This window comes from Podarcis raffonei, chromosome 9 (genome assembly GCF_027172205.1).
Source record: "Podarcis raffonei isolate rPodRaf1 chromosome 9, rPodRaf1.pri, whole genome shotgun sequence".
Classification (NCBI taxonomy): Eukaryota; Metazoa; Chordata; class Lepidosauria; order Squamata; family Lacertidae; genus Podarcis; species Podarcis raffonei.
In genome coordinates, this window is record NC_070610.1 from 22,151,879 (window position 1) to 22,166,664 (window position 14,786).

Below are 14,786 nucleotides of genomic sequence, written 5' to 3' on the forward strand. Positions count from 1 at the left end.
ATGCTTGGTCTCTGTTTGCATGCATTTAAAAGGGGAAAATGACCATCAATACTGTTTTGTGCAGTGTTCATTTCAATGGCTTCCTTGAGCATTGAAAGCTGCACACAAATAATGCATAACGATACAAAATGTATATTCTTCATACTGTTCACTGGCCAGAGTTCTGGTGTAGTAATCAAGCATGAAGGAGAGCTCCCCCATGTCACATATTAGATCTATTTGATGGGATAGGCTTTGGCCAATATGCAGTTACTTACATAGCCTTTTCTCTTACATTCTACTTTGCTCAGGAGAATTTAGAAATCTGTGCTGCAACACACATGCTCCCTCTTCTGGCTTTGCAACTGCAACACACCCAAGCAAGGAATTCTAGAATTGAGGAGTTGGAAAGGGACCATAAGGATCATCCAATCCAACACTCTGCAATGCTGGAGTGAGGACTGAAACCACAACCCTGAAATCAATAGCCACATGCTCTACCGACTGACCAGTTTTGCAGCACTAGATACTAAGGTCTATATCAAGGGTAGAGAACCCTTTTGGCCCAGTATAGCAGAGCCTTTTCTCCACACAGGCCAACTTTCTGATAGGTATGCAAGACCACCCACCCACCCACCCATCTTCTGAAGTTTTAATGTTGTCAGGCAATCCCAGCAACCTATCAAAGTTGGCCTGTGGGGTAACTCGCTGGCAAAGCAGTACCCAGCAGAACTGGATTCTGCTACTGCCCAGTGATGCCAGCTGATTGACAGATGGTCATGGTGATGGGAAAAAGGTATCGCAGGCTAAATTGGACCCCCCCTGGCCCACAGACCAGAGGTTCTCCACCCCTGGTCTATGTCAGTGTACAGGGATCATTCGTGAATGAGCGCAATACATTTGTGAATGAGTGCAGCCCTCATAAATACACCACTAGGGCAGTCCTTTCGAGAAGCAGGCTGCTGGCCGAGTCTGAACACCTCCTAGCTGTTTAGTAGGGAACAGAACAAGGCTGCTCTTGTCTAGATTCAAATTCATATTTCAAAAACAAAGCGTATTTTAGGCATACTTGAGATGGCTATTTTGTGTATGTGTCTCATAATATCATGGACGTGCGCTAAAGCAGAACAGTCATCCACTTATAAGCAAGAAGTTCCAGAAAGGTACCTGTGTTAAGTTTGCTTATAATCCAGCAGCACTTTAAAGGCATATGAATGTGATTGGCCTAAGCTTAAAGCTTATGAGATGCCATATTAAATATTAGCCTTTTAGGGTGCTACAGGATTCTTCGCTGCCTCCCCCTTTTAAGGAAAGGGATTTATGTTTTAGGCATGCACTGAAGGCACCTGCGCCTCAGTTTTGGAATCAAGGAGCACTCCCAAGTTATGTACCATCAGGGGGGAGTGCAACTTCACCCAGAACAGGTAGTCTCCCCAATTCCCAGACATGAGAACCACCTAACTGCAACACCTCTGTCTTGTCAGGATTCAGTCTATTTGCCGCCACCCCCATCCAGGCCCCCCCCTGCCTCTGGACACTAGTCCAACACCTGCCCAGCCTCTCCCAATTCAGACAGAATGGAGACCAAGATGAGTGTTATCAGTGTATATGTGATATATGCTCCAGATCCCTAGGTGATAGCTCCAGTGGCTCCATATAGAGGCAAAAATAGAATGTGATATGGAATAAACACCCCAAAGGGCCCTCCACACAAATTCCATGGGTATAAACAGCAGTCTCCCACAAGCAGCAGCATCTGAGGGTTGGGTAGCATAAGTGAGGTTTGTGCAACAGATATCATGCCCCACGCAACCCCTAAAGTAGCCTGTTGCCTTCAAATGCAATGGAAGATGTCGTCCCATCACCAGTGTCGAAGAAAGATTCAGCTAACAGTCAAGTTGGCTTGGGTCCATTTTTTCCTTTGCTTCAAGCACCAAAATTTCCGGGCTGGCCCTGGCTATTGTTCTGCAGATTTACCATCTCTCAGAAGCCTCCAAGCGCTTGGAAGGCGGGTGGTTCCAAACAATTAATGTCAATACATAAGATCAGAGATAATAAGCAGCCTCCTTGCCTCCCACTGATTTTCCAACAAGTCATTTAAGGGCAATGGAGAGTTTCTCATGTTTAGAATGCCAGAGTTGCTCCCTCTGGGGAAAAGTCACAAGGGCAGTTCTCTAAACATTACCAGAAAGCAGCACAGCTGCAAGGTCCTATGCTCTTGAGGCTTGCTCATTTCAGTTCACCACTGTGTAAAAATGCCTCACAGGTAACTGGACTTTAAACTGCTAAACTGGAACATTACAGAACTAGAAAAAAGGACTTCAGAAGTACACAGGTTTGGAGTGGTCAGGTATTGTTTTCCTTTGCCTTTTAAAGCCCCTTGAAAGGAACAGTGAAAAACATAACATATTCATCAGGGGGAATGCTATTTAGATCATAGCTATGTCATTAATTGGAAACAGATTGCGTGTAACGGACTCTGCCCACTTTATTGACTTTGGGTTTTTTTCTAAACTCCAAGCCAGATATTAAACAGCTGCTGTCAAATCCTGCGGTCTGGACATGCAATCACATTTATCCCAGCTGCTGCCATTAATGGATGCAGAAACTTTTTATTTTACAGCTTTGCATGGCCGATTACAAGCTAACATCCATCCGATACGTTCTCTCGAGGAAGGTTTATGTCAGGTTAAAAGAGCCAACCATGAAGGCACCCTTGTTCCTCCTTTCCATGAACATCATGAAGATAAAATGTTGTGTATTCTTAGTACTTTGGAACTTAAGATACTCAGTATCGAGTTAAGAACATTTGAAGTACCCACTAAGAACAATTAAAGAAGCATTTTTTCTTTGTAACTCGAGGGTTGTGTCCAGATTTCTTAAATTTTAGTTCTCTTTGGGGTTAGGTGGATTTAAAAGAGGATTGGACAAATTCATGGAGGATAAGGCTGCAATCTGCAACATTTTGTTGCAAGTACCACCAGTGAAATTATAATAACAAGAATATTTGAACATCTGAGGACTTCAGTAAGAGCTACTTCCAGAAATCTACCATATGCAGCTCATCTCTGGTCTACATATTATCTTTTAATATATCTTTAGACTCATATTTTCATGTTCAACTAAAAAAAAACACCTCTGTGTAAGAAGCTGTCCTTATCTGAAGAGCAAGCCCTCTAACCAACCATCTTGAATTAAAACAGGAACTCTGAGGGAATAGTTCTGATCTGACGTTTTTAATGCATAAAAGTAGCAATTATAAACTCTGTTGAGGGGTAGGACTTGATGACCCTCGTGGTCCCTTCCAACTATAGCATTTTATGATTCTACTATCAGCTTAAGCCAAATGTCACCTCTGAACTCAAGTATGAATAAGCTCATTTTTTTTCTATTATACGGTGAGAAGAAACTACAAATTGTCCTTGTATTGTGTAAAACTTACCAAGCCAGCTGTGCCTACTATCAATACAGTCTGGAGAAACAAATGAAATAAACTCCAATTTTTCATTTTGATGAGTGAGCCTGCAAAAGAAAACAACATCTTGTGTCAGCAGGAAGTACAAGCATAGCTGATGATGACTCAGCACTGTATTTGCAGAAAAAATCAAGGACCTGCTGTTTGCTCCCTCATTTGCATAGCTGAGGCAAGAAGTGCATTGCTAGAAATCAAGTTCATCTGAACTAAAATATTTTAATGCAGCATACAGCTTTAAAAAAGAAGAATAAGTGCTCCTCAACCCTATGGTCTGGTTCACCCAGCATAGTATACCAAACTATGGTTTACTGTGAACAAGCAAACATGACGATGCATATTGCTCAAATCGCATCCACTTTGCTTCTCACTTCTCCAAGTAGGAAAGAAACCAGAGTGCTGGCTGAGTATTAACATGCAAACAAGTGCTTGTGGCATGTTCCTGTTTTCAAAAAACACAGAGAGACAAGAGGAAGCCTAGGTGTGCTCTTGTCTTCCTCTCTGCTTTGCTTGGAGAGAATCGAATTGTGGAAGATTAGCAGCCAAATCTAACAGCGCATGTTCTTGCTACTTAGCATGAGGAGGGGTTAAGGCTACAGAGTTGTATTGCTGACAGGCAGAGACTCATACCATAGAAATGTAATTGGTAGAGAAGGCTCTATGTGATGTCATTTCCCCTCCTCTCCTGAGGTGGAAGGAGCATATAGCATTTCTGGTTCTCCACTTTCTCTCTGACCAGCGGCAAGAGTAGGAATGTATAAGCTAAATAAGCTGTAGCTTAGGACTCCACTCTCCTGGGGGCTCAAAAAAAATTAAAGTAAAAAAAAACCACTGGATGTACATTTCCAAAATATAAGATAAACAACAAATAAAATAAACCCTACATACAGCAACAGTGTTTTGTGTTGTGTAGGCTCCTATGATGTAAGTAATGGGCCCCGCCTGCTAGCCTGCTCCCTAAAATATCACTGGTTTGCTCATTTCTATATATAGGGTGCCTACATTCTGCATGAGGAAATGGCTTTAGATACCTATTAGGTCTATAAATTACCATATAGCATATATTCAACACCAAAAAAACTGACAATTTGTTGTTGACAAAGGAGAGCTGGACATATAAAGGGCCGCATTACCTTCAGTAGCTTAGGGCCTCATCAAATCTAAATCCGGCCCTGCGTCTATGACAACATGTGGATGCTCAGGTGCTAGTCGTGCACACATTGCGGGGGTTGGGGGGTGGATCTAAACTACCCATTTGCGGTATTAAGGAAGCCTGAGCTAACCTGATCCACACCCCACTCACATACAAAAACAAAAACAAATCTCACTAATAACTAACCAAAGACAACCAACCACACCCTAGGCCACCCCCAACCTCTCTCACCACCAAGGAAATACAACAAGCGTATAGGAAGAGAACCTACATAAGTGACGCTGACACAAAACCCCACACATACTCTAACTAGAAGAACAGAAGCATTGCCACCCGACCCCCCCATTCACCATGCCCCCGCTTTTCTTCCTAACCTAACACTGTATGCAACACTAATGTCTCACAACACATGAAACTGATCTGTTGAAAACACAACTTGAAAAAAGAGACAATGCATGCATTTTTGTAAACTAAGAAATCTTTAATAAAAATATACTTTAAAAAAGCAAACTATAAAAAAAAACAAAGAAGAGGCATCTAGCTGCTTTGGGAAGTTAAAACTTCCAGTCCAAAGATATTAAGGCCACACTTAAAATCACACTGCTGCCTGAATGAGATTCTTCACTGCTATTTTGATTCCCTCCCTTAGTGAGATATATTTTAATAGGGGGAAACAAAACAATACAAGTAAATAGAATGAAATACTGTAATTAGGCATACGTGGAAACTGAAGCAACAGACAAAAGATTCTTCAGTACAAGAGAGCTAATACATTGTAATTTTAAACACGGCTGAAATGGGTTGCACGGGTTTTAATAAGGGTTACTCCCCTTAATTGTTGGCTTTGTAAACTGAAATCATACACAAGATATCCAACGCAATCCAGTGCATTTTCACTCAGTTCAGTGGAACTTCATCCCAAATAAATGCTTACAGAATTGTAGTCTTCTCATCTTTACAGACCTGCAACTCATCTTAGCCCAAATATGCAATGTGGCTTAGTTCTTACTTAATAAAAAAAAAGTTTATATTTATTACCCATTTTTTTCAGAAAGGTGAACTCAAAGTGACTTGCAGAAACAAACATTAAAAACCATAGGTGCCAACTCACTGGGGTCCTGGGTGCCAGAGCACCCACAAAATTCCCCATGAAGGGGCCAGGCAACCACAAATTTTGCATTGCACCCACGGCCCCGGGCACCCACAGTCACAGGGCTAAACTGGCACTCCTATTAAAAACAAACATAAAAGGTAAAGGGACCCCTGACCATTAGGTCCAGCCGTGACCGACTCTGGGGTTGCAGAGCTCATCTCGCTTTATTGGCCGAGGGAGCCGGCATTTGTCCGCAGACAGCTTCCGGGTCATGTGGCCAGCATGACTAAGCTGCTTCTGGCGAACCAGAGCAGCAGACGGAAACACCGTTTACCTTCCCGCTGGAGCGGTACCTATTTATCTACTTGCACTTTGACATGCCTTTGAACTGCTAGGTTGGCAGGAGCTGGGACCGAACAACGGGGGCTCACCCCGTCGCGGGGATTCGAACTGCCAACCTTCTGATCGGCAAGTCCTAGGCTCTGTGGTTTAACCCACAGCGCTACCCGCGTCCCCTTAAAAACATAGAAACCACCTAAATGCTCACCAATGAATATGCATAAAAGAGCAAACCCAAATCCACTCCACCCTATCCAAAGATAAGCCGCAAAGTAAGGCTCAAGGGCCTGGGTGAATATATTTTTTCTGCCTGGCACCTAAATGGTGGAAATGCTGCTGATGCAATCCACCCTAAGTCACGCTGCCACCCAGCCGTGGCTCCCAACCCACCACTTGAAGATCTACAACTTAAAGGGTCCAAGATACAAAATAAGGTAAGATTAACTGGGAGTTCTGTTCCCACTGATTTCCCATAGAAATTGTATGGACTTGTAAATATTGACTAATTACAGAAGACTAATGATTAGGTTTGAGCTCTAGCCACAAAAAACACATTCATAGCAGCGAAAGGATGGCACAGAAAACCACACTGCCATGTTTGAGTTCCCCATGACTGAGTGCAACAGGTAACAATGATCTGTGTTGTTGCGACATCATCGCATCATGCCTTCCCCTGCCTTCACTCCACATAATTAGCTATTGCTAGCAGTGGCAAAGAAACACATATGATGATGTCACAAGATGGGTAAGTGCTGTGCTATATTGACATGCAGCGGGCAGAGCCTGTGATATGCTTGATGATATGCTTGATGATTTTGGGAAAACAAAATGCTTGCTTACAAAACTATTGTACTACCAACTTTACTGTACACTGGTGAAACATGGACCACTTATAAACGCCATCTCCAACTCCTCAAAAGATTCCATCAATAGTGCCTCCAAAAAATTTTACACATCTTTTGAGAAGGCAGGCGCACTAATGCCAGTGTACTGGAAGAAGCAAAGATCCCCAGTGTTGAAGCAGTGATTCTTCAACATGAACTTCATTGGACTGGTGATGTTGTTCGGATGCCTGATGATTGTCTTCCAAAGCAACTACTCTATTACCAATTTAAAAATGGAAAGCATAATGCTGGTGATCAATAAAAGGTTTACAGACTCTCTCAAGGCAAATCTAAAAAAGGGTAGAATAGACACAGAGAACTGGGAAACACTGGCCTGCAAGCACTCCAATTGGAGAACAGCCTTTACCAAAGGTGTCATGGGCCTTGAAGACGCTCGAACTCAGGATGAAAGGGAGAAACGTGCCAAGAGGAAGGCACGCTTGGTAAACCCTCACCGTGATCAACTCCTGCCCGGAAACCTATGTCCCCACTGTGGAAGGACGTGTGGATCCAGAATTGGCCTCCGCAGTCACTTACAGACTCACTGTTAAGACTGTGTTCATGGAAGACAATCCTCCTTGGCTATGAATGATCGCCAAAGAAGATGCTTGCTGATGGTATGTAACTCTGCCTTTCTGTTATATATCTCCCCCACAGCCCTTGCAATCTCCCTTTGCTATGGATTTACTAGAAGAGCAATTATAGTACAGTCGTTCCTGCTATGGTTCATGGCAAAAATGAGGTGAAATTCAACACAGATTTTGTCAGCTTCATGCAATTCGTTGAGTCAAATCTGTGGAGATTGGGAGTCCTGAATCCCATGACCTTCCAGATAAAATTAAATGACATTGGCACAACCCTTGCCAGTTTTATCAGTTCTTGTAAAGCGTCTGCAAAAAATTGCTTTTGTTCTTGTTGTCTAGAAACACCCACTACCCACTGAAACATATTAGCTCGGATTAACTCATGCCATGCAAGCCTTTGCATACTTACTTGAAAGTAAGTTGCACTGCACTCAATGAGACTTACTCTCCAGTAAGGGTATTGAGGATTGCTGCTTTACTTTCTTTTCCAGCAGCTCACTAAGCAATTAATCCCATTAGAGCACACCAATGTAATTAATGTAAGTACAGCATATATATCTGGTGATAGAGAAATCACCTAATTAATGTAAGTACAGCATATATATCTGGTGATAGAGAAATCACCTCCACCCTCGAAACAGTCTTCTCATTTACCTTTAAATGCTGGAGAGAGAGAGAGAGAGACCCTTCGGAGTTGATGCAAAGAATATCACAGCCTTCTCCAGAATGAGCTAGTTGTTGTTTTTTTGCTGTTAATTTCTGAACCGTCCAAACTGTAATGAGTCAGTGGGGAGGAATGTTCAGAGGAGTTGCAGTTGTCCTAACCATTGCTAGCTTGCCACATTACAAATACAATACTAGTAAGATCAACCATGCAATGAAAAAAGTAAGGGGGGAATAAAAAGTTTATTGCTAAACAAAAAGTTACATTCTCCTTCATTTGACACCAAGTAAAGTTGTACAACATGAGATCCCACTGGACCCTGCTTTTTCCTTCTGAATCTCACAGGAGGTTCAGTGAGATGGGGAGATAATGTGTTCATCTTGTGTATGATAACAGCAGTGAGGTCACTATGTGCAGGAAAATGGCACCTATGTATCATAACCACAACAGACAAGTGGATGGAAAAAGTCTTGGTATTGCCAAAAGGTAATGGGCAGCTGTACAATGCCTTTTGAAAAGGCTACATGAGCACTCGGGTGGATATGAAGATATAAATGCATGTTTGCATGTTCCCAAAGAATCCAAAATTGTGCTAGGGACTGCAACAGTGGGAGGTAATGTGGCACACAATATCTATTGAATCAAGGCTGGGAATGCTCACATCTGAAGCTGTGAAGAGTCGCTGCCAGCTAGTGTAGGCAATATTGACCTAGATGGACCAATGGTCTTTCAGTTCAATGCAGCTTCCTTAGGGAAGCATCACGGAGATCTCCACTGAACACAGTTGCAATTTACTTCCAAGTAATCATGTATAGGACTGTTGTTAATCTCTGAAAAATGCTGTCACCACAGAAGAGGTAAAGACTGATGATATGTCTAAGAACCATTTTCTTCCTCCGTTATAAACTTTTGACATGTACATTGCTTTTTCTTCCTAACCACATAGCGACATACCCAAGAGCTGCTCAAGAGCTGCACCTATTTCCAGTTTTTAGGTGTTTGTTTCTAGAGAGAGGGAAAAGAAAAAAATAATTTCTTATGTCATTAGTTTTTAAAGCTGTACCATTTGTGCTTTTGTGTTGTATTTGGCTGAATTTCAGATCTGGTAAGATTATCAGTGTTTAAAAGATGTTACGCACCTGTCATTTAGCTGCAAATGTCCCACAGACTAGCACTATGCTCTTTTTTGAGAAACCTTGACTTCTATGCGTTAAGTACCACCTGGAAGCTTTGCCGTTTCTCAGAATGCTGACGTCAAATCACCTTGAGCTGTTATGTAAAAATACAGAAAGGTCAGAATGGGATGGTGCATCTTATCCATCTGCTTCCTGTGTTTTTTCAAAACATCGGACTATGGTTCAGGTAGGGTATTTAACTACTGATGAACATATTTTCTTCTTTTTAGTTTTTTTATTGAAAAAGGAATCAAACTAAACATCACCCCCTCCCTCTCGCCTCCCCTTTTCCTGCCAAAGGAGGGGAAGAGTCCCTGCCCAAGGTGGTCTGGAAGGGGGATCTACAGTTCTGTGGGGATGATAAGGCAAAACAAAGAGAGATTGTTGTAGTAGTCAAAGATACAGGGTAAAAGTGGACATGACCCTCCAAGGTGTATTATAAACTATTACTTCATTCTCTGTTGAAGCTTCATGACTTTTTGGACAGCTTTATTTGTGGCATAAAGTCTCCCTCAGAATGCAACTTCAAAAAGAGATCACATTTTTAGATCAGACGTGAACAATATCCATACTTTTAACATTTTAGCAGAGCACTTTGTATTAAAGATAAGAGCTCATATGGACAGAAAATCATTCTGTCTTTGAAGCCTCTAACATTGCTTGGTACTCTAGATTCCTGACTGCTGACACATGCATTAAATTAAAGCCATAAGGTGTTGAGAAAGCAGTTCAGTATCAGAGGCATTTCAAACTGCAGAGGAATGATTGTTATCAGATGCTCTTTTAATTTTTCAATTATTAATGCACATCATGCCCTCAAGCTTGTTTTTGCAATGTGCTCTCAGAATTTGGCACTTATTCATCTTACTTCCTGCAACAGTGCCTAAGGAATGGAGAATGTCTAATTGAACCGGGTACTGTCAGAAACAGCTATGTTGCTTGAAGAGTATTCATACAAAATAAGTAAACAAACATTCTTCATTAGGTAACTTTCTGGTAATGTAAGTGTGCAAAAGATTTAAACGTTTTACAGAACTTGTCCTTACTTTGTCTGATCAACGGTTGTTTGAAACCTCACATACTCCTGCCTGCATTCTTTGGATGTTTCTTTGGATAAAGTCCATTCTGGAACAGGATGTATTCAGGCTGATGAACAGCAGCAAGAGTTCTTTTAGCAAAGTATTGGAAGACACAAGAACTACCCACGCTGGAAGAATGGCAGACGAAGGTGATAGACTACATGGGACTGGCTGAGATGACTGGCAGAATCCGTGACCAAGGAAAAGAGACGGTGGAAGAAGATTGGAAGAAATACAAAGTTTACCTTAAGAACTGTTATAAAATTAATGAGTGCTAAAATGTCAAGGGTAATGTAAAAAAAACAGAATTACAGCTGTAAATGACTGGGTAAGAGAAGAAGGATTAAAGAAAGTGAGATATAAGTTAACTGAAGTGAGGGGTTGCTGAAGAAAATTTTAAAATAGGGATGCAGAAAAGGGAGGCATGGGGAAGTCGGTGAAATAAGGTTTATGAAAAAGAGGTTTTGAAATCATACGTGTTTATATGTTTGTTTGTCTATGTATCGTGAATTGTAATGTGTTTAATTTATGTTGGAAAACCAATAAAAATTTATTTAAAAATTTTTTTTAAAAAAAGGATGTATTCAGGCTGATGAAAGGGTTTGTGTTCCCTCTTCCCCCTCCCCGCCTTATTTAGGAACAACCATTTTACAGTAAGATTCACAGAAACCAATTAGTCTGAAAGGTGAAATTTCCTAGAAATATTTCAAGCCAGCATGTAGATAAAGACACTTAAGAGCTCAAGAACCAATTTTAAATTTAACTTGTCCCCTTTCTCCTCCTTTATCTCCCTACAGACAATGAGAGATTTTTAAAATGCTCAGTCCAAGGGTAAAGCTGAGAAAAGATGAGGCTTTCAGAAATGTTATTAGGAAACTCCTTTGTGGTTTTTAAATTTTATTTACAGGAACCTCAAGAACGGAATAGCTTTGCTTTCTGAAGTGCTGCAGTGTCACTGCAATGCATGGGATTGGGACCCAAGTTCTCAGTCTGTCTTTTGGGTGCCAAAAATCTATTTAATGTGTGGTCTTAAGATACAGAACATATCAGAAATGAAACTTACAAGAACATAATAACTTTGTACAATCTATAAACTCTCAATAATATTTTAGTAAATAAACATGTAGTTTCCTTATGTTCTTCTGCCACCTGCTGGACAGATGGATTTTTTTATACTGGCACAATACAGAATCGCATTTAATCTGCTCAAGATTAATTAACATGGCTTGATAAAGAATAGGTGTTAAAATTTATTTTTATTTTTAAAATTTCTATACCGCTTTATATTTTTAAGAAAAATCTCAAAGCAGTTTACAACATAAATGCAACCATCATCTCATAAGAACTGTGAGGGGGTTTCTGATCTTTTGAGTTTAGGGCAGTTAACAGAGGTTTGTGAGTTTGTGGGCCTTAAAGGTAAAGGTAAATGACCCCTGACAGTTAAAGTCCAGTCGCAGACGACTCTGGGGTTGCGGTGCTCATCTTGTTTTACAGGCCAAGGGAGCCGGCGTTTGTCCGCAGTTTTTCCGGGTCATGTGGCCAGCATGACTAATCCGCTTCTGGCGCAACGGAACACCAAAAGCAGAGCAGCGCACGGAAACACCATTTACCTTCCCACCGGAGCAGTACCTATTTATCTACTTGCACTTTCTGACATGCTTTCAAACTGCTACATTCTGATCAGCAAGCCCAAAAGGCTCAGTGGTTTAGACCACAGTGCCACTTGCATCCCTTTGTGGGCCTTAGCCTGGGTTAAAATCCAATGAAGGATTCCAGCAAGCCAGAAAGGGCAGTTCCTTGGTGAGATAGATGCTGCAGAAGGTCTTTAGCCTAACAAATGAAGTGGTTTTGTGCCAGAAGGCACATGAAACCTGCCACCATAGGCTCAGGTGGCATCTATGGATAATGATAAGGATAATAATAATAATAATAATAATAATAATAAGAAGTAAATAAACCACTTATTATTATTAATTGAATTTATATACCGCCCTATACCTGGAGGTCTCATGGCAGTTCACAGAACAAAATTGAAATATAAAACCACAAAATACATAATGGAAATAAAAACAAACAACCCAATAACACCCCCCCTCAAAAAAACCACCCACATCTTAAAAGGGCATACAATGTCAATCAAATCAACCAAAGGCCTGGTTGAAAATTAACATTTTTTGCCTGGCACCTAAAGGTGTATAATAAAGACTCCACCGTTTCCACTGTCCCTCCTTCCAAGGAAACTGAACCCTGGGTAGGCAACTGAGAAATCTTGCACTGCTCAGAGACTGAGGTGGTGTGCCATGTTTTTGTTTTTTAAAAGTGAGCCTCTAAGCCCTTAAAGAAAGTTAAGAAAACGAAATGAGCGCCGCACCTCATAGTCACCTGTGACTGGACTTAATCGTCCAGAGGTCCTTTACCTTTTTAAAAAATAGATTACATATATGGTGCTATTCTGCCTTTTTGAATACAGATTTGTGTGTGTAAATTGCATTTGTGGCCTCCGGGTGTAGGGCAGTATATAAATTCAATAAATAAGTGTAAAAGTTCCACCTTTCTTCCTTTTCCTGCCAGTCAGCGAGCTCAGCCCTGATGGACCAGGAGAAAAGTGTGGAAACAATTCAACCATGCCCAAAGGTAGCATCTCCGTTAAAAGATGTATACTGTATTGCTAGTAACCGGTGATTCTGCGCCTGTCTATTGAATCCGCGGTTTCTGAAACAGAAGAGAAACGCAGCAATTTTATCAGCCAATGCGAAAACCTATTGCACTTTGAAAAGGCTCCTCAGCGAGTCGGGCGATTCTCCGCACTGAGGTAACGCCGCCGTTCCGGAAGCCCGATATCCCACAATGCAACGCTCTCTGCCACACAGGCTCGAACTACGCTCCCCAGACTCACTCGAAAGGAGGCCGGAGGGCGGTTCGCGAGGGGGCCGCGCGCGCGCTGCGCTCTGGGAAACGTAGTTCGAGCGCGCGGGTCTCGCTCGAGGCGGCCCCTCCGCCGCCTCCGCCTCCTTAACGCCCGTCGAGGAAGAAGCGTAGCCTCAGGAGGACCGCGCCACGTGACCCGGGGAGGGGAGGAGGAGGAGGGGCGGGGAAGAGATAAGAGAAGGCGAGCCGACGGCGGAAGAGCATCTCTTTTTTCTCGGCGGAGGGGCGACTAAGTAACGGTATGTATCCGTCCGCCGCCTTCCTTTCACCAAGATGGCGGCGGGGACGGCCGTTGGAACGGGGATGTGAGGGGGGACCCCGTCATGTAAGCACCCTCCCGCTCCGTTTATGGAACGAGGACGCCGGCGGGAGCTGCCGGCCGAGAAGTACGGATGGCGGCGAAGTTCGGCTGCGCCCTTTACCCCCTCAAAACGAGCAGCCCCCTGAGGTGGGAGATAACGGGAGGCAAAACAAAAAGCGCGCGCGCGTGTTATGATGGGGAGGGGTGCCTCTGTGGGCCCGCCTGAGGGAGCGCGCGCCTCAGGAACCGCGCGCGCTGGTGCGGAGGGGGGCGTGTCCATCCGCTCCACCTCCAGAGCCCCGCGCGGCGCCCTTGGCAGGCTCCGCCCCCTGCGCCTCGTTGGGAGGGGGTGCCTTGTCTCCAAGGAGACGGAGTGTTCTCTTTCCAAATTGGCCCGAAGCCAGGCTGCTTGGGTCGTTCGGGACCCGCCCCCCTGCTTTGCTCCTCCTCCTCCTCCATCCTCTCTCTGCCGCGATCGGGACTTTGCCGCCGATCTCAAGGCAGGAGCGGGGATTTCTGAGCCCCTGGCTCCGCCCCTCCAACCGTCTTTCTGACCCCGCCCCCCGAGAAGCGGCAGGTAAGGAGGAATCGGCAGTCGCGCTGGGGCGGCCGTGGTTTGAAGAAGAGCTCGGGGCTCGGTTCCCTGCTTGACCGGGCCTGCACAGCGCCGGCCGCGGGTAAGCCAGCGGCTAAGATTGCGATCGCCGCCTTTTAGGGAACTGGGTTCGGGTCCGCCGCTGTAAGTGGGCGGGGGAGGGGGGAACGACCCATCACAGGTTGTTTCCCAGTCTCAGTAATATATGGGAAAGGGGCTGGGCTTTATGATGAACTCGAAGGGTCGTGAGCTGCGGTTGACCTGGCCAAAGAATTGTGTCGGGGTCTGTGTTCGAAACTCCCTTTGTTGCAGGCACAGTTTTGCTACCGGGGATTTCATTCACACTCTGAGCTCTGGGCCTAAGATTTCAGGTTAAAACCGCAGAGTGGAAGGAAAAGAGGACCTTTTTCTGCCTCCCCACTTCCAGCTACTCTCTGAAGATTGGAGAATAGACCCTCTTAAGAATATTACTGGGGAGGGCAGGGGAAGGACCAGACCATGTGGGAAATGAACATAATATTTTAGCTGCACTTCATTCAT

General features: G+C 43.5%; 2 protein-coding genes across 25 annotated transcripts in view; one reads left to right on the forward strand and one right to left on the reverse strand.

Annotated features, from left to right (window-relative positions):
• Positions 1–13,393, reverse strand: part of FGL1 (fibrinogen like 1) — a 32,006-nt gene extending 18,613 nt beyond the window's left edge. The window contains exons 1-5 of one of the 9 annotated variants that reach the window (XM_053404491.1): positions 9,794–10,491; positions 9,308–9,437; positions 9,123–9,173; positions 8,158–8,277; positions 3,422–3,496 (exon numbers count right to left, since the gene is read on the reverse strand). In XM_053404491.1, the coding sequence (XP_053260466.1) occupies positions 3,422–3,487 (66 nt within the window). In that variant the 5' untranslated portion in view covers positions 3,488–3,496; positions 8,158–8,277; positions 9,123–9,173; positions 9,308–9,437; positions 9,794–10,491. Of the gene's footprint in view, positions 1–3,421; positions 3,497–8,157; positions 8,278–9,122; positions 9,174–9,307; positions 9,438–9,793; positions 10,492–12,972 lie in introns of those variants that run through there. The other 8 variants (XM_053404487.1, XM_053404486.1, XM_053404492.1 and 5 more) reach the window with 8 other exon arrangements.
• A 97-nt stretch (positions 13,394–13,490) lies between these two features.
• Positions 13,491–14,786, forward strand: part of PCM1 (pericentriolar material 1) — a 48,945-nt gene continuing 47,649 nt past the window's right edge. For 12 of the 16 annotated variants that reach the window (XM_053404447.1, XM_053404454.1, XM_053404455.1 and 9 more), the window contains exon 1: positions 13,491–13,589. The gene's annotated coding sequence lies outside the window, so the exon portion shown is untranslated. The other 4 variants (XM_053404448.1, XM_053404451.1, XM_053404452.1 and 1 more) reach the window with 4 other exon arrangements.